The sequence below is a fragment of the Nomia melanderi genome, chromosome 11, assembly GCF_051020985.1.
Source record: "Nomia melanderi isolate GNS246 chromosome 11, iyNomMela1, whole genome shotgun sequence".
Taxonomy (NCBI): Eukaryota; Metazoa; Arthropoda; class Insecta; order Hymenoptera; family Halictidae; genus Nomia; species Nomia melanderi.
In genome coordinates, this window is record NC_135009.1 from 13,797,105 (window position 1) to 13,815,670 (window position 18,566).

General features: G+C 48.7%; 1 protein-coding gene across 1 annotated transcript in view; it reads right to left on the reverse strand.

Moving 5' to 3' along the window:
- dpy (fibrillin-like protein dumpy) overlaps window positions 1–18,566 on the reverse strand; it is a 121,182-nt gene that overhangs the window by 23,421 nt on the left and 79,195 nt on the right. Inside the window, 41 exon segments of the mRNA XM_076371860.1 lie at window positions 47–370; window positions 452–766; window positions 852–1,178; window positions 1,265–1,582; window positions 1,665–1,970; window positions 2,052–2,351; window positions 2,418–2,744; window positions 2,853–3,167; window positions 3,249–3,566; window positions 3,682–3,999; window positions 4,089–4,394; window positions 4,687–4,989; window positions 5,072–5,407; window positions 5,720–6,031; window positions 6,125–6,445; window positions 6,565–6,882; window positions 6,971–7,276; window positions 7,362–7,664; window positions 7,759–8,094; window positions 8,168–8,482; window positions 8,556–8,876; window positions 8,953–9,270; window positions 9,348–9,653; window positions 9,729–10,034; window positions 10,107–10,430; window positions 10,516–10,830; window positions 11,053–11,757; window positions 11,827–12,132; window positions 12,221–12,523; window positions 12,612–12,938; window positions 13,063–13,368; window positions 13,622–13,948; window positions 14,017–14,334; window positions 14,409–14,723; window positions 14,792–15,091; window positions 15,198–15,515; window positions 15,590–15,898; window positions 15,972–16,295; window positions 16,375–16,692; window positions 17,240–17,558; window positions 17,561–17,919. Of these exon segments, the coding sequence (XP_076227975.1) occupies window positions 47–370; window positions 452–766; window positions 852–1,178; window positions 1,265–1,582; window positions 1,665–1,970; window positions 2,052–2,351; window positions 2,418–2,744; window positions 2,853–3,167; window positions 3,249–3,566; window positions 3,682–3,999; window positions 4,089–4,394; window positions 4,687–4,989; window positions 5,072–5,407; window positions 5,720–6,031; window positions 6,125–6,445; window positions 6,565–6,882; window positions 6,971–7,276; window positions 7,362–7,664; window positions 7,759–8,094; window positions 8,168–8,482; window positions 8,556–8,876; window positions 8,953–9,270; window positions 9,348–9,653; window positions 9,729–10,034; window positions 10,107–10,430; window positions 10,516–10,830; window positions 11,053–11,757; window positions 11,827–12,132; window positions 12,221–12,523; window positions 12,612–12,938; window positions 13,063–13,368; window positions 13,622–13,948; window positions 14,017–14,334; window positions 14,409–14,723; window positions 14,792–15,091; window positions 15,198–15,515; window positions 15,590–15,898; window positions 15,972–16,295; window positions 16,375–16,692; window positions 17,240–17,558; window positions 17,561–17,919 (13,368 nt within the window).

Genomic DNA, 18,566 nt, shown 5'->3' on the forward strand with positions numbered 1-18,566 from the left:
AATACTTGGAGGTCTATCCTTAATATCTTAAGGTTCATAAGCTTACTTATTGGTTTCGGTTGGCAACTACTGAACGGATCACCAGTATAACCCTCCAAGCAAGTGCAGATGGGAACATGATTGTGAACCGCACAATTACTGTTCAGACCACAAGATCCTAAACAAGGATCTTGGCACTTCTCGCGGATACACGCTTGATCTCTCGGGCAATCGGCGTTGATTACACACTCTGGGCGACAGTTTGGCGGGGCACCGATGTAATTAATTAAACACGAGCACGAAGGAGATCCATTTATGTTTCGGCATTGAGAGTTAGGTCCGCAGGGTGAGTTAACACAGGGATCGTCTGGAGTATCCATAACGGGAGGAGCTAGAATGAAATAATTATGTTCATCCGTCACTCCAACGTGAATGGATTCGTTTAAACGTACAGAGATTACTAAATGCTTACATGGATTGAAGAAGCATCGAGTAAAGGGGTCACCGGTGAAACCTGGTTTGCAAGAGCAGATAGGACTATGATTTACAACTCTACAAGTACTTTGTTGACCACAAGAACCAGGGCACGGGTCAATGCATTTGTTATTTCTGCACGCGAGATTCAGTGGACAATCAGAGCTGACTGTGCACTCTGGTTTGCAATTAGGTGGTGTTCCTGTATAAGTTGGCAGACAGGAACATGTAGCTTGACCATTCGATTCTCTGCACTGACTGTATGGCCCGCAAGGCGATGGTTCACAAGGGTTGGTGAGAGTAGGGCCAGGTACTAGAATCGGATGAAGTTTCATGTAACTCTCTGACTAATGGGTGCATATGAAATTATATTCTAAATGCATCAGAGTATATCTTACGTGGTTCTCTTAAAGGATTGCAGTACACGAAAGGATCTCCCGTGTACCGTTCCAAGCAACTGCAGGTAGCTGCATGATTAACTACATAACATTGTGCGTTTTGTCCACAAGTTCCAGGGCAAGGATCTTTGCACTTGGACCGGATGCAGGCTTGATTGGATGGACAATCTGAGCTGAGCGTACACTCAGGTCTACATCCTTCGTACGGGTTGCCTATGTAGTCGTTTTGGCAAGAGCAGGAAGCTACGTTTTGTTGCATCTGACAAATTGCGTTCGCTCCGCAAGGTGATGGGGTACAAAGATCTGGTCTCGGGACTTGGACATCAACTGTAAGAGTAAGACGTTGGAACTTAATTCTGACTCTCAGTGGTATTGAAAGATTTATCGAGTGATCACCAAGGATTAGTCCTTACATTGCTGAGGTGAACACTGTGTAAAGGGATCCCCGGTGTAACCACTCGTGCAGGCACACATGGGTGTGTGACTAACAACGTTGCAAACCGAATTGACTCCACATGAATTCACGCAAGGATCTTGACATCTCTGATTGATGCAGGCGAATTGATTGGGACATTCGCTGTTGCTGACACACTCGGGGCGACAGTTAGGGGGCGATCCAATGTATTCTCTCAAACATGAGCAGGATGGCTGATCGTTTATCACTTGGCAGTCTGCGTTTGGACCACAGGGGGACGGTTGACAAGGATTCACTGGGGCCACTGGTTTCGTAGCTTCAAGATTAAGAAAGGTTTCATTAGTCTTGAGTTGTTTCGTGGAGAAAGTATCTTGCATTATGATTTAAAAGTTCCTTACGCATTGGGTAACACTGAACGAAAGGATCACCGGTCATCTGTTCACGACAGACGCATATCGGATTGTGATTAATGACATTGCATTCAGTGTTAAGCCCGCAAGTTCCTATACAAGGGTTCCGACATTTCTGGTTGGTACAAGCTTCGTTCAATGGACAGTCTGAACTGACCACACACTCTGGCCTACAAGTTGGGGGAGTACCAATATATCCGGTTACACAAGAACATACTGCTTGATTGTTGTTCTGTCTGCATTGACTGTTGGGACCACACGGAGATGGGTTGCAGGGATCACTGATCATAGTTACTAAAATTATTCATGATTGTTGGAATTAATCTTCATCTACCTCTGCCTGTCAAAGAAACTTGTGTGCATTAAGAAGCATACCTGGGGCAGGGGAGCAAAGTACAAATGCATTTCCTGACATTCCTGACGGGCAACTGCACATAGGAATGTGATTGAAAACGTTGCATATTGCATTCTGTCCGCAGATACCGTCGCATGGGTCGACGCATTTGTTTCGAACACACGCTCTCGTCGCTGGACATTCGTTACTCAAGACACACTCTGGTCTACAACCAATGTATGGGTCACCAGAATACTCTGGTAAACAAGTGCACACTTTGTTACTGCACTGAGTATTGGAACCGCAAGACGCACATGGATCCGTTTCGATGGGACGATCTACTAGAAAATATGTTACTTCAAGTTACATTCCTCGTTGTGGTTGATAGCTACTATCAAACATCTTACATGCAAGGGCACAGCTGCTGAAAGGGTCCCCGGTGTAACCAGGTTGACAGGAACATATTGGTACATGATTGACTACACTGCATTCGGCACGGAAACCGCAAGAACCAGGGCACGGGTCTCTGCACCTTTGTTGCGTGCAGGCTTGGTTTGCAGGACAGTCTGCATTAATTGTGCACTCGGGTCGACAGTTTGGTGGACTTCCGACGTAAGTTGCCAAACAAGAGCAAGAGGGAACTCCGCCAATGTTCCGACATTCCGAATAAGCACCACACGGTGATGGGATGCATGGGTCTTTGGGGAAACGGTCGTATTCGACTGGTGCTATCACTGGAATTTGGAGCACAGATTGTTGGAATTATCTCGAGCAATGAAACTGGACTTCTATATGAAGCATTAGGTACCAACGGGTAAATACAATTTTGAAATGATACTCACATGGAACTGAGAAACAAACAGTGAACGGATCACCTGTGTATCCATTCATACAACTACAAAGTGGCGCATGATTGATGACTCTACAGTCTGTGTTCTGTCCGCAAGAGGCAGGACACGGGTTTACACATTTCTGATTTACACAGGCTTTGTCGGAAGGACATTCTGAACTGGTGACGCATTCTGGTCTACATCCTGGAGGTGTACCAATGTACGTTGGGAGGCAGGAACAAACTGCTACTTGATTAATTGCTCTACATTGACTGTTCGGTCCGCATTGGGATGCACCGCATGGGTCTTTTGTGATAACATCCGGAACTGAGGAATATTTTGGTAAATAACAATTGTTCGACAAGTGTACCATGGTAAAATACAAGAAACACGATCACCCTGACTTACCAGCTGGTTGAACAGTGCAATACCGATAGGGATCACCAGTGTAGCTTGGGTAGCAAGCACAAGAAGCTCTGTGATTAATAACATTGCATTCTGCATTGGTACCACAGACTCCTGGACAGGGGTCGACACATTTTGAATTGATACAAGCTCGAGTAGGCGAGCAATCTGAATCTAACACACATTCTGGCCTGCATCCTTCATAAGGGTTTCCTGTGTAATCCGAGAGACATGTACAAGCACCCACGTCATTCCTTTCGGTGCATTGTGCATTAGGTCCACAAGGTGAGGGCAAACATGGATTCACTTGTTGGTCTTCGACTAAAAGTAACAACACATTGGGTGTTTAAAATGAGTTGAAATATTTTCTGGAAATTGTAATTCAACCATTGGGTCGCGTTGGCCCAATGACAAAGATTGCAATCGAATATCTTACTGGGTCTGATAGAGCATTGTATGAATGGATCGCCGGTGAAGTCCACTTCGCAGTAGCACATAGGAGTGTGACTGACAGTGCGACATTGCGCGTTGGTACCGCAAGAACCAATGCAAGGATCTCTGCACTTTTGATTGACGCAGGCTTGATTGCTCGGGCATTCGCTGTTACTAATACATTCGGGTCTGCAATTTGGAGGAGCGCCGATAAAGCCGGATATGCAAGTGCAAGAAGGAGAACTTCCTGAGATTTGGCATTGAGCGTTTGGTCCACAAGGCGACGGTTGGCAAACGTTTATCGGTTCTGGCGGCTGGGGCGCTACAAATATTATTGTTTGAATATCGTATAAAGTTACTTATAAATAACAGATCGGATTGTAATCTGAGGTAACAATGAACACAACTTACGGAGTGGTATGCATCGAATGAAAGGATCACCCGTGAATCCTTCAGGACAGTGGCATATAGGGTTACGATTGGCTACTGTACAACGAGCTCCCAACCCACAGGTACCAATACAAGGATTCCTACACTTCTGATTAGTACAGATCTCATTCGGAGGACAATCAGAGCTCACGATACACTCAGGACGACAATTCGGTGGATTTCCTAGGTAACCCGGCACACAACTACAGATTGCCTGCCCGTTATTAGCTCGACACTGACTGTTCGGTCCACAGGGCGATGGAGTGCACGGAGAGGACGGAACATCGGCTATTGGAAGATTGTCAATATAAATTCTAGTTCTCTCTGGAATCTTCTTTAACACTAGAACAACCGAGCAGTCAAATCGACTCCAGATTTGTCTATAGGAGCTCTAAGAATACAGCTACTAACATTTCAATTGACTTATGATTCCATTTGGGTATCACTAAGTCAATTTCTGCAGTAATTCCGCAGAGAAGCATTTGTTATCTTCTTAATAATTGGAAATGAAAAACGTAAACAAGTCAATTTGACCCATCTGGTAGTTCTAGTGTTGAAATTGCTGATATAATTTTGTTACCTATGGCAGGGCGACAGTAAGCGAAAGCATTTCCTTCAAAACCTGCTGGACAACTACACATTGGTATGTGGTTCACCACCGTGCACAATGCGTTGCTCGCGCAAGTGCCCAAACAAGGATCTTCGCACTTGTTCCTGACGCAAGCTCTGTCTCGAGGACAGTCATTGTTCAATACACACTCTGGCCGACAACCGACAGTTGAGTCTCCATAGAACTCAGGCAAGCAGGAACAAATGCCATTGTCGCATTGAGCGTTCGGACCGCAAGGAGATGGGTTGCAAAGGTCTACTTCCGTTGGCTCAACTGGTTATCAAAATGTCAAGAAATCAGTTTTACAATCTAGACGATACTCTCTGAAGGATGTTCCTCGGGATTGACTACTTACTGGATGGAATCTTCTGATCGCAACGACTGAAAGGATCTCCAGTGTATCCTTCGATACAAGAGCAAACGGGTACGTGATTGAACACCGAACACTGAGCGTTCAAACCGCAAGAGCCTGGGCAAGGGTCTCTACATTTTTCACGGATACAGGCTTGATTACTGGGACACTCGGAATTGATTGTACACTCTGGTCTGCAATTCGGCGGGCTGCCACGATACTCTGGCGAACAGGTGCAGGCTGGGGTTTGTCCCACGTTTTGGCAAATGGCGTTTGGACCACAGGGGGACGCCAGGCATGGGTCTCTTTGCACCGGTGGTGATGGCTCTAGCGAGGTTTCTAAACAGCGTTGATAGTGAAGATACAGTACACCGATAAAAATTATAACAGACTTTAACCCCTTGTCCTACAACGAGTGAGACTCATGGTGAATATTTTCAACGTGATTCAACTATATGTTACTCAGTTTACTCGAATTCAAAGTAAATATTCATCTGTGATCAACTGTTATACTTAAAAGAAAATATAGATATAACATATGCTTAGAATTTTCCTTTTTCCAATAAATTATTAATGATAAAGTAGTGGTATTGATCAGAGTTGATAAAGAAATCATAGGCCAAGGGGTTGATATGGAATTGCAGCTCATACCAGGAGCTCGGAAGCAGGCAGTGAACGGATCTCCAGTGAATCCATTATTACAGAAGCAAATTGGACTGTGATTGATGATCCTGCAGTTGGCGTTCACGCCGCATGAGTTTGGACAAGGGTCCGTACACTTTTGGTTCACACAAGCACGAGTCAAAGGACACTCCGTGCTGACCACGCACTCGGGTCTGCAGTTTGGTGGGCTTCCAACGTACTCTGAGAGACAAGTGCACACTGCTTGATTCTTGTTCACACGACATTGGCTGTTGGGGCCGCAGGGTGATGGATTGCACGGATCAACTACTTGTGTATCTTCTAAAAGAATGTATGGAGACGTCGAATATCGTTAGCTTACTATTTCCAGTTTAATCAATAGCTAGATTGTTTTACTAAGTGGCGAATGCTTACGGTTCACTGGACTCAAATTACAGTATCTAAACGGATCTCCAGAGTATCCCTGAACACACGTGCACATGGGAACGTGGTTCACCGCGTTGCAAATGGCGTTCTGGCCACAAGCACCCGGACAAGGATCCCGGCACTTAGATCTCACGCAAGCAAGATTCTCGGGACAGTCAGAATTCACAACGCACTCAGGTCTACAGCCTTCGTACGGGTTTCCAACGTAGTCAGGCAGGCAAGAGCAAGTGCCTGCGTTCCCTGATTCCCTGCACACCGCGTTAGCGCCACATGGCGATGGAACACACGGGGCGGGTCTTTCTTCTTCAACTGGGGAATCAATGTAAAATTCAATTCAATATGCAGAAAATATTAGTTTCTCAACGCGGTACTCTTTGGCGGTAGACGAAGGCGGAATGTAATTACGCAGTTTGAGACAGGGGACTTACTTGGGACTGGCGTACACTGCACAAAGGGATCGCCGGTGAATTCTGATCGGCAAGAGCAAATAGGAGTGTGACTGAACACGCTGCAGTCAGCGTTGGCACCGCACAAACCGGGACACGGGTCCTTGCATTTCTGATTGATACACGCCTGACGAATAGGACATTCGCTGTTGGTAACGCACTCAGGCCTACAGTTCGGCGGAGACCCCGAGAATTCTGGTAGACATGTACACGCTGGCGCTTGGTTCACGACTTGGCATTGAGCGTTTGGACCGCAAGGTGACGGGTAGCAAGGGTTGACAGGTGTCGGAGGTTGTTCAACTGGAGGATTGATTGAAATCGTAAGTTACAAATGCACTTTCCAGGGTTTCATTTGTTGCAATAGGATTCTTTCTCTGTAACTTCTCACCTATGGGCACGCAGCTGGTGAACGGATCACCGCTCATGCTCGGCGGACATCTGCAGATAGGGTTGTGATTCACTACTGAACACTCCGCTCTTAAAGCGCAGGATCCAGGACAAGGGTCTGTGCATTTTTGGTTGATGCAGGCTCTCGTCAACTCGCAATCCGAGCTGACAACGCATTCCGGCCTACAAGTTGGCGGATTTCCGACGAAACCTTCTATGCATTTGCAAACCGCGACTCCGTTGACTTCTTGGCAATGACTGTTCGGTCCGCAAGGCGATGGCGAGCAAGGTTTCAAGGCTAGGGGCTCTGATAAGGGCAGAGAAGATGTAAGTGATAGAATTCTGTATGAGATTGCAATGTTTTGGAATAATAAATTGACTCGATGGTGTACCCTCTACTGGAGAACAAGAGATGAAAGCGTTCCCTGACATTCCCACAGGACAACTGCACATTGGTATGTGATTTATGGTCTGGCACTGTGCACTTTGACCGCAGGTTCCTATGCACGGATCCACGCACTTGTTTCTCATGCATGCTCTGTCTCGGGGACAGTCATTATTCATTACACACTCGGGACGACAACCGGAGTACGGATCCCCTTGATATTCTGGGAGACACGAGCAAGAACCGTCGCGACAGAGCGCATTTGGACCGCATGGCGATGGATTGCAGGGGTCTGAGACTGGTTCCTCAGCTACATGTAAATTATAAATCAACATAGAAAAATCAAGTGTCTAAGATATTCTGAATAGAAGGTATCGAAATGACAGTAGTGGTGGGCCACTCACAAATGCTAGGCTTCAATATACAGCTGCTGAAAGGATCTCCAGTGTATCCTTCGGGGCAAGAACAAACTGGAACATGGTTCATAACGGTGCACCTAGCTCCAAAACCACAAGATCCTGGACAAGGGTCCATACACTTTTCCCTGATGCACGCTAAAGCGCTAGAGCACTCAGCGTTGATTGTACACTCTGGTCTACAGTTTGGTGGGATACCAATGTAAGAAGACAAACAGGAGCAAGACGGATTTCCTCCAATGTCTCTGCATTGGGAGTATGGGCCGCAAGGGGATGGCAGACATGGATCTTGTTGAGCAGGTTTTGGTAATTCCGATGGTGGACCTATGGGGTATAAAAATCAGTACATCTATTCACAGGTTTTCGCCTCTGAATGAAGTAAGAAAAAGATACAAACGTGGAGTGGGGAAGCAAACAGAAAAGGCATCGCCAGTGAATCCTTCCTGACAGGAGCATATTGGACTGTGATTAATGATTCTGCAAACGGTGTTCCTTCCGCAGGGATCTGGGCAAGGGTCAATGCACTTTTGATTCACACAGACGCGGTTCGAAGCGCATTCAGCGCTCGCTACGCATTCTGGTCTACATCCAGGTGGAGAGCCAAGGTATTCAGGTAGACACGAGCAAACTGCTTGCCCGTTGTTCTCTCTACAAACACTGTTAGGTCCGCAGGGTGACGGCTGACACGGGTTCTTTACACTTGGTACAGTGACTATTGAATAAAAGATCATGTTAAAATTTAGACTCTTCATAATCCCAAATGAGATTTATCTGAGACCACATACCAATCTCTTCTTCGCGACAGAATCTGAATGGATCTCCAGTAAACCTGGGCAAGCAACTACAAGTTGCCATATGATTGATAACCTGGCAAACAGCGTTCTGGCCGCAGGTGCCAGGACAAGGGTCCTCGCACTTGAAGCTGACGCAGCTCTTGCTTGGGACACAGTCTGAATTAAGGACACACTCCGGTCGACAACCTTCGTATGGGTTTCCAATGTATCCTGACAAGCAGGAGCATGACCCTACACCGTTTCTGTCTCTGCACAGAGCGTTCGCTCCGCAGGGAGATGGTACACAAGGTTTCGGTACGTACATTGGGATGACTAAAAGAAGAACAGTCATTGAAATTCTGAAGACGCTTAGACTCGGATGTGTTCCACCGGATGGAACGGTTCTTACGTTTTTCCACGACACACTGAGTGAACGGATCTCCGCTGTATCCAGGGGAACAGCTGCAGATAGGCGTGTGAGACACCACACGACATACCGCGTTCGTTCCACAAGATCCCGGGCAAGGATCTCTGCATTTCTGATTGATACACGCCATGTTATTTGCACACTCATTATTGCTTACGCATTCGGGTCTACAATTGGGTGGTGAACCAATGAATTCTGATAGACAAGAACAAGATGGGGAATCATTGACAACTTGACACTGTGCGTTTGGACCACACGGTGATGGCACACAAGGGTTCTCTCGAGGTGGTTCTTCCAGTGCTGAAATAGAATCCGATTGAAGTCTTTAATACAATGCAGACTCTTGATAACTAAATTAAAAGTCGGATGACTCTTACGTTTCTCAAGACATCTGACAAACGGATCGCCGGTTAATCCCTCGAGACAGCTGCAAAGTGGATTGTGGTTTACCACTTGGCAAGTTGCTCTTATCCCACAAGTTCCAACGCACGGATTACTGCATTTCTGATTGATACATGCTTCCGTTGGCCCACAGTCAGTGCTTACTATACACTCTGGCCTGCAGGTAGGTGGTATACCCACAAAACCAGGGATGCAAGTGCACACTGCTTGGCTGTTAACTTCTCTGCACTGACTGTTCGGTCCGCAAGGTGTTGGGTTGCAGGGATTACTAACAACTGGGTCTGATTGGGAATGAGAATTTCATTAATCCGAAACACGATCAAGCTCCAATCAAGTAATCATCGCAACTACTCTACCTCTAAATGGACTGCAAGATATGAACGCGTTTCCGGTCATTCCGACAGGACAACTGCACATGGGCACGTGGTTGTACACATTGCAAACTCCATTTTGACCGCAAGTGCCAACACAGGGGTCTACACACTTGTTGCGCAGACAAGCCCTGTTCAAGGGACAATCGGTATTCAGAACGCATTCCGGGCGACAACCGACATAGGGATTGCCTTGATATTCTGACAGACATGTGCAGACACCATCATTGCATTGCGCATTAGAACCACAGGGCGATGGATTGCATGGGTCCTCAGCTACTAGCACTTCAGCTACAATTGTGTCACATATACATTAAAGGAATCTATTGAATCATGACTTCAAACTATTGCTTATGGTCTTACGTGGAGCAGGGGAACAACTGCTGAAGGGGTCGCCGGTGAAATCTTCTATACAGGTACAGATTGGCACGTGATTGAAAACTGTGCACCTTGTTGCCACTCCACAAGAGCCAGGGCAAGGGTCAGTGCATCTCTGTCGTATGCAAGCTCTGTCGCTGGGACAGTCAGTGTTTACTGTACACTCTGGCCTACAGTTCGGTGGGCTGCCGAAGTAATTAGCTAAACAGGAACAAGACGGGGCGCCACCAATGTTCCGACACTCGGAGTAGGGACCACAGGGGGAGGGTACGCAGGGGTTCTGAGGTAGATCTGGTAACGTTGACGGTGCTGCGGGATTTATCACTTGCTTAATTAACAATGTTCAATTATTTCGCTGCTCTCATGAATGGAAAAATTCAATTGAATGACTTACGTGGAAGAGGGAAACACCTGGTGAACGGATTGCCAGTGTTTCCGTCTTTGCAGGTACAAATGGGACTGTGGTTCACGACTAGACAATTTGTGTTCTGCCCGCACGGACGGGGACAGGGGTTTACGCATTTCTGGTTCACACAGGCTCGGTTCGAGGGACACTCCGAGCTTACGACGCACTCGGGGCGGCAGGAGGGAGGACTTCCGGTGTACTCGGGAAGGCAGGAACATACAGCGTTACCGGAAACCGCACGACATTGACTGTTTGGTCCGCAGGGGGATGGAACGCAAAGATCCGTTGGATCTCTGACTACGTCTGAGAGGTAAAGAAAATCGATTGGTAATTAGAACATTCCTTAAAACCCCCGGGATTGTATCTTTTAATTTGTTAATTGGGGAACATCGGACATTCTCTTTACTCATTCTTGCCTCTAATAGGACTCCACACAATCAAAACGTTCCCCCATGGACAGATTAAAAGAACAATGGGCTCCATCTCCAATAAAAAATGAATCACCCTCCACGGTATATACTTTACCAGGTTCTCTAACAACTTGGCAGTATCTGAACGGATCTCCGGTGTAACCAGAGTTGCAGGAGCAAGTGGGCGAGTGGTTGATGACTTGGCAGACAGTGTTCTGTCCGCAGGTGCCGGGACAGGGGTCCTGGCACTTATTTCTAACGCAAGCGAGGTTCGAGGGGCAGTCTGTGCTAACCGTGCACTCGGGGCGACATCCTTCGTAGGGGTTACCGATGTAGTCCGACAGACAGGAACAAGAGCCGACGCCGTCCTGCTCTTTGCAAACGGTGTTCGAACCGCACGGGGACGGCGAGCAAGGGGTGGGTGGTCCTGACGGTGAAAGTAACGTTTAACAACTGGTATCCGCCTCGCGCGATCAGACTGTCGAACAAAATGCATTACGATTGTCGAATTGGACGCATTGCGTGAACGGGTCACCCGTGTATCCGCCGGAGCAGACGCACATGGGGGTGTGGCTGACCACGCGACACTCGGCGTTCGCTCCGCAGGAGCCGGGACAGGGATCCCTGCACTTTTGGTTCATGCAAGCGAGATGACCGGCGCACTCGCTGTTGCTGACGCACTCCGGCCGACAGTTCGGCGGGGAACTCACGAATCCAGGCATACAGGTGCAGGACGGGGAGTCGTTTACCACCTGGCAGAGAGCGTTCGGGCCGCAGGGAGACGGTTTGCAGACGTTTATGACTTCAGGCGCTGTCTCCACTAGAAAGTGTTCGACGGTTACTAATGGACATCAAGCTCCTCGTCGTTCATCTTAAGAACAATCCTTACTGATCGGGTCGCACTTCACGAAGGGATCTCCTGACGTTCCTCGAGGACAGCTGCATATAGGATTGTGATTGGCGACCTGACACTGCGCGCGGATGCCGCAGCTCCCCACGCAAGGGTTCACGCACTTCAGGTTGTTGCACGCCTCGGTTCTGGAGCAGTCTGAGCTGACCACGCATTCCGGCCTGCAGGACGGTGGGCTGCCCACGTATCCTTGGAGACACGTGCAGACCGCCTGCCCGTTCACGGCGCGGCAGAGACTGTTCTGACCGCAAGGGGACGGGTTGCACGGTGTCACCGGGGTCACTTCTGTAGATGCAAACGGCAGGATGCTTACTGCGCTCAGGGCGAAGGCGAGGTAACGAAGTACGCGTGGTCGAACGTTAGAAATTGCTACCTTGAACTTGGGTACATAGCACGAAAGCGTTCCCGCTCATCCGTTCGGGGCAACTGCACATGGGCACGTGATTGAACACGTTGCAAACTGCGTTCTGCCCGCACGTGCCGATGCAGGGGTCGGCGCACTTGTTGCGAACGCAGGCCCGATTGAGTGGACAGTCCGAGTTAAGGACGCACTCGGGTCGACATCCTGCGTAAGGATCGCCTCGGAATTCTGGGAGACAGGTGCAGACGCCGTTGTTGCACTCCGCGTTTGATCCGCATGGCGATGGGTTGCACGGATCGTCGGGAACTGGTGGTTCTAGAAGGCGCAGAGAAAGAGAATGCGATGGAGAACAGAGCTTTGAACGAGAGTTTGATGAACGAAGGACTGGGCGCGGGTGTCTTACGTTCGGGGGGTCTCAGGGTGCAGCTGGTGAACGGGTCACCGGTGTAACCCTCCATGCAGCTGCAGACAGGCACGTGGTTCAAGACGCTGCACTGGGCGAACGCGCCGCAGGAACCTGGACAGGGGTCTCTGCATTTTTCCCTGATGCAAGCTTGACTCGGGGAGCACTCGGAGTTCACTGTGCACTCTGGTCGACAGTTGGGGGGACTGCCGATGAAAGTTGGTAGACAGGAGCAGGAAGGTATGCCGTTGATGTCGCGACACTCTGCGTTTAGACCGCAGGGCGAGGGCACGCAGGGATTCGAGGGAATCACTGCTGGAGAGAGTTCTAGAAATTTGGAAGACGTTACATGTGTCAGTGCCACGAGAATAGGTTGATTCGATTTTAAAGTGAACTTGAACTCGATTGATATTTAAAATTCAGTGGTAGATTTTAGGGGACGTTCTCTCACCTGGCATCGGGAAGCAACGAGTAAATGGATCACCGGTGTACTTGGTTCTGCAGGCACAGATAGGACTGTGATGGATTACGTTGCACTCCGCGTCGAGGCCGCACGGGCCGGGACACGGGTTCGCGCACTTCTGATTGATACATGCTAAACTAGCAGGACACTCCGAGCTGACCACACACTCTGGTCGACAACCAGGCGGGTAGCCGCTGAAATTTGGCAAACAGGAGCAGACTGCCTGCTCGTTAACGACCTGGCAGTTGCTGTTTGGTCCGCAAGGTGTTGGGGAGCATGGGTTTCTCCTCTCAACTAGGATAGAGAGAAATGTATTAACATTTGGAAGACTAATCCCTAAGTATAGACAACTAGTATGCATGATTCATGTTTGATGGATTTTTGAAAAACAAGTTAATAAATGAGCAGTAATTCTTCAATTTTTGAAACATAGCCAATGAATCATTTCCTTTCAATTTCACTCTAGAAGACAGGAACACGTTTATAGTATATCTTGACTGATAGCTAGAACTCTTAGAATTATCCAAAAAATTTAGTGTCTGCTTACTATCTTTCACAATCGGTTGACAAGACTGGTAGGGCTGCCCGGTGTAACTAGGGAAACAAGTGCAGGTTGGCAAGTGATTGACGACCTGACACTCAGCATTGCTGCCACAAGCGCCCGGGCACGGGTCCTGGCACTTGGAGCGAATGCAGGCGCGAGTCGACACGCAATCAGAGTTTATAACGCATTCTGGGCGACAGCCTTCATAGGGATTGCCAATGTAATCAGGCAAACAGGTGCAGGAACCTACTCCGCTCTGCTCCTTGCAGACTGCGTTCGAGCCGCAGGGCGACGGCGAGCAAGGAGAAGCAAAGGAAGATTCAATTTCAGCTGAAAATGAAAGTACATCGGTTATCCCTGTCCAGAGGAGCTTACTAACCGTGACACTAGTATCTTACGTCGTCTTTCCAAACACTGTGTGAAAGGGTCTCCGACAAAGCCCGCGAGACACACGCAAATCGCGGTGTGGCTCACGACTCTGCATTCAGCGTTGGCCCCGCAGGAACCGGGACAAGGATCGGTACACTTATTCCTCACGCAAGCCAAGTGGCTGGCGCACTCGCTGTTACTAATGCACTCTGGCCGACAGTTCGGCGGTGTTCCGATGAATTCAGGCATACAGGAGCAAGAGGGCGAGTCGTTGTTCACTTGGCAGACCGCGTTGGGTCCGCACGGTGACGGGTAGCAGGGATTGACAGGGACCGTAGGCTCTTCCACTAAAATTGCCAACAGATTACGTTCCGCGCTCGCGTGTACATTGGAAACGACAGCGACAGAGAACGGATCTCACGTTTAGGTTCGCATCTGACGAAAGGATCGCCGGTGAAACCGGCCGGGCAGCTGCACACAGGATTGTGATTGGTCACTTGGCATTGCGCCCTGACTCCGCAAGTGCCAGCGCAAGGATTGATGCATCTCTGATTGCTACAGGCCTGATTCTTCGGGCAGTCCGAGCTGACGGTGCACTCGGGTCTGCAGGAGGGAGGCGATCCGATGAAGCTGGTCACGCAAGAACAAACGGCCTGCTCGTTCACCACGCGACAGACGCTGTTGGGTCCGCAGGGGGACGGGTTGCAGGGGTCCTCGGGTCCTAGAGTGGTCGAAGCTACGTCAGCATCTCTTAAACGAGAGATTGGAGGACTAAATCGAACTGAAGCCTACCTCTGCTCGGACGACAGGAAACGAAAGCGTTCCCGGTCATCCCAGGCAGACAACTGCACATGGGGATGTGGTTGTACACGTTGCACTGCGCGTTCTCGCCGCAGGTCTCCGGACAAGGGTCCACGCACTTGTTACGAATGCAGGCGAGATTGGTGGGGCAATCGTTATTGAGGACGCATTCCGGCCGACAACCCGCGTAAGGATCTCCTTGGTACTCCGGTAGACAAGAGCACCTGCCATCGGAGCACAAAGTGTTCGCGCCGCAAGGCGAAGGGTTGCAAGGGTTAGCAGGCACTACTGGCTCCTCAATCGCTAGATTGATAGAATTAAAGTTTAGGATGGAATTAGTTGGATCTCTGATCCGATTCAGGAGACTGAAGTCTCAGCAATCGGTAATGAAACTTTAAAGGAGGCTTACGTTTTGGATAACAATTTGTAAAGGGATCTCCTGTGAAACCATCGGGGCAAACGCAAGATGGCGTATGGTTGACGACGTTGCAGGTAGCCGAGGCTCCGCAAGAACCTGGACAAGGGTCCCTACACCTCTCGTTTATGCAAGCCTGACTGCTAGGACAATCGGAATTGATCGTGCACTCGGGCCTACAGTTCGGAGGACTGCCGATATAAGAGGCCAGGCAAGAGCAAGATGGCGCTCCACCGATTTGGCGGCACTCCGCGTAAGGTCCACACGGCGATGGGACGCATGGGTTCTCTACAACTGGGCCAGGCGGGGGTCCTAAAACGAACGATCTTGTAACGTAACCGGAAACCACTTGAGAAGCAGCAGTCATCCACTTCTGATCCTCTTACTTGGCATGGGGAAGCATCTAGTGAAAGGATCTCCCGTGTAACTTTCCCTACAAGTGCAGACAGGGCTGTGGTTCAGCACCCTGCAGTTGGAATTCGACCCGCAAGGCTGCGGGCAGGGATTGACACACTTGTTGTTGATACAGGCTCTGTTCGACGGGCACTCCGAGCTCATCACGCATTCAGGGCGACATCCAGGCGGGGTTCCGATGTACTCAGGCAAACAGGCGCACACGGCTTGGTCGTTGACGACGTTACATTGACTGTTCGGGCCGCAACGGGACGGGTTGCACGGATTTACTGGCCTCGGTTCTACCCAAGAAATATTCGAGATTGAAGACTGTTCCATATGGAGAGGTGAAACTGGATGTAGTTTAGTAGTTACCGGGTAGTACGACTGGACTGCAAAACCTGAAAGGGTCACCGGTAAATCCGTTCATGCAGGAGCACGCCGGCGAGTGATTGATCACTTGGCAAACGGCGTTCTGGCCGCAGGTGCCGGGGCAAGGGTCCTGACACTTGGAGCGAACGCAAGCCATGTTCGAGACGCAGTCGGTGTTCAATGTGCATTCCGGTCGGCAACCTTCGTACGGGTTTCCTATGTAGTCCTGCACGCAGGTGCACGAACCTGCGCCGTTCTGCTCCTTGCAAACCGCGTTTGCTCCGCAAGGGGACGGCGTACAGGGTGACACGTTCTCGAAAAGCATTGCTGCAGTGGAATAACGACTCTGCTAGAGATTCTCTGGATTCTTTGCGACACGAGGGTCATGTGCTGGGCACCGACTTACGTTGTTGCATGATGCACTGAGTGAAGGGATCCCCGGTGTAGCCGCTCATGCAAACGCACATGGGCGTGTGGCTGACGACCCGGCATTCCGTGTTCGAACCGCAAGCGCCCGGACACGGGTCCCTGCACTTTTGGTTCACGCAAGCTAGACTCGCGGAGCACTCGCTGTTGCTGACGCACTCGGGGCGGCAGTTCGGCGGTGCACCGACGAAGTCGGACATGCAAGAGCAAGATGGCGAGTCGTTCACCACGCGACACTGCGCGTTTGGCCCGCAGGGAGAAGGTTGGCACGGGTTTATTGGCTCGGGTGGCGTGTCCACTATTGAAAAAGAGTTGGGTTTAGTTATCTTGAATTTGGAGATCTTACTGCGTTGGGTGGTGTGCTATGAAATGTCAGATTTCTTTGGTAATCCGTTGCAATGTTTGGTTTGCTAGTGGCGCTTGGTAAAAGAATTTGGGATAAGATATTTGTCACTGATCGATACCATCATATGAAATTTATATTTCCACGTTTCCAAGAGTTAACCCCTTGCCCTACAATATCGTGTCAGACTTGTGGTAAAGATTTCAAGTAGAATTTAATAAACATTATTCAGTTTGAATGCAAATTAGATATTCTTCCTCTGTTATCAATGATTATACCCTAGAGCACACTTTGACAGAATAAGACAGGAATGTTCCCTTATTTTCAATGAATTATTAATAAATAGCTTGAATCACAGTCCAAAAAGAAATCATAGGACAAGGGGCTAACGAAAAAGTGATTACCAATGACCGTGCAGTTTAACACGAAAATGCTCGCAGCTCAATGTCCACGTTCAACATTTCATATTACACGACCCAATAGCTATAGCAACCGTTCTTACGTATGGGATCGCATCTAGTGAACGGATCCCCGGAGTGTCTGGGAAGACAAGAGCAAATCGGGTTGTGGCTGACGACCTGACACTGTGTCCTCAGGCCACAGGTGCCTAAACAAGGGTCTATGCACTTCTGGTTGCTGCAGGCTAAGTTACGCGAGCAGTCGGAGCTGACGGTGCATTCGGGTCTGCAAGTTGGCGGAGTTCCAAGGAATCCTTGGACGCAAGAGCAGACAGCCTGGCCGTTCACGACGCGGCATTGGCTGTTCGGACCGCACGGGGAGGGTCTGCAGGGGTCTTGAGGCAAGGACTCTACAAGGGCAATAAATTACCGTGTAAGATCAACAAATTACTACGGAAATCAAGGATGAATGAATATCCACCTTGCAAGACGGAACAAACAACGAACGCGTTCCCGGACATTCCAGGCGGACAGCTGCACATGGGTATATGGTTGTAGACATTGCAGACCGCGTTCTGACCGCAGGTTCCGACACAAGGGTCCATGCATTTGTTGCGGGAGCAGGCTCTGTTCTGGGGGCAATCGTCGTTGATCACGCACTCGGGTTGACAGCGAGTGAACGGGTCTCCGATGTAATTAGGGGGACAACTGCAGACGCCGTTGTCGCATTCCGCGTTAGCGCCGCAAGGCGAAGGGTTGCAGGGGTCCGATGGGACGTTTATGGCTGTAAAGGTCATGGTAATTTATAGGCACGTGTAGCAGATCCGATGATTTCACGGTCTGGACGTTTATAGTTGCTTGAGACTCTCTCGCGACAGCCGTGTCTCATGAACAATTTATTCAACCGTTTACCATTGCAGATGAAGTCGTCGAGGGGTCAAAGGCGCACTGATAATGCGTATTCCGTGTAAAGGTGTATATAATAGTAACCTCACGTTGTGAATCAATGGTAACTTCGACTTAATTGAAAAATGGAGTTTGACTAACAAGTTACCCGATCGGTATTCACTTTGAAATTTCTTATTTAATTAACATGAATGCCGCACGATTTTGAAGTGCAGAATATACGAAATGAAAAAATACAATATTAAGTTATTCAATTGAATAATTGTCACCACAACTGTCATCACATTAGCATTATTTACAATATAGGAATGTTTTCAAATAATAATCGTTCAATTGAGGAAATTGCAGTCATTGAATTTGTAGGGGGTCACCTTTCATTTGAGTATTATATTGATTTTCAATAATCAAACCTTTCATTTGAGTATTATATTGATTTTCAATAATCAAACCTTTCATTTGAGTATTATATTGATTTTCAATAATCAAACCTTTCATTTGAGTATTATATTGATCTTCAATAAATTA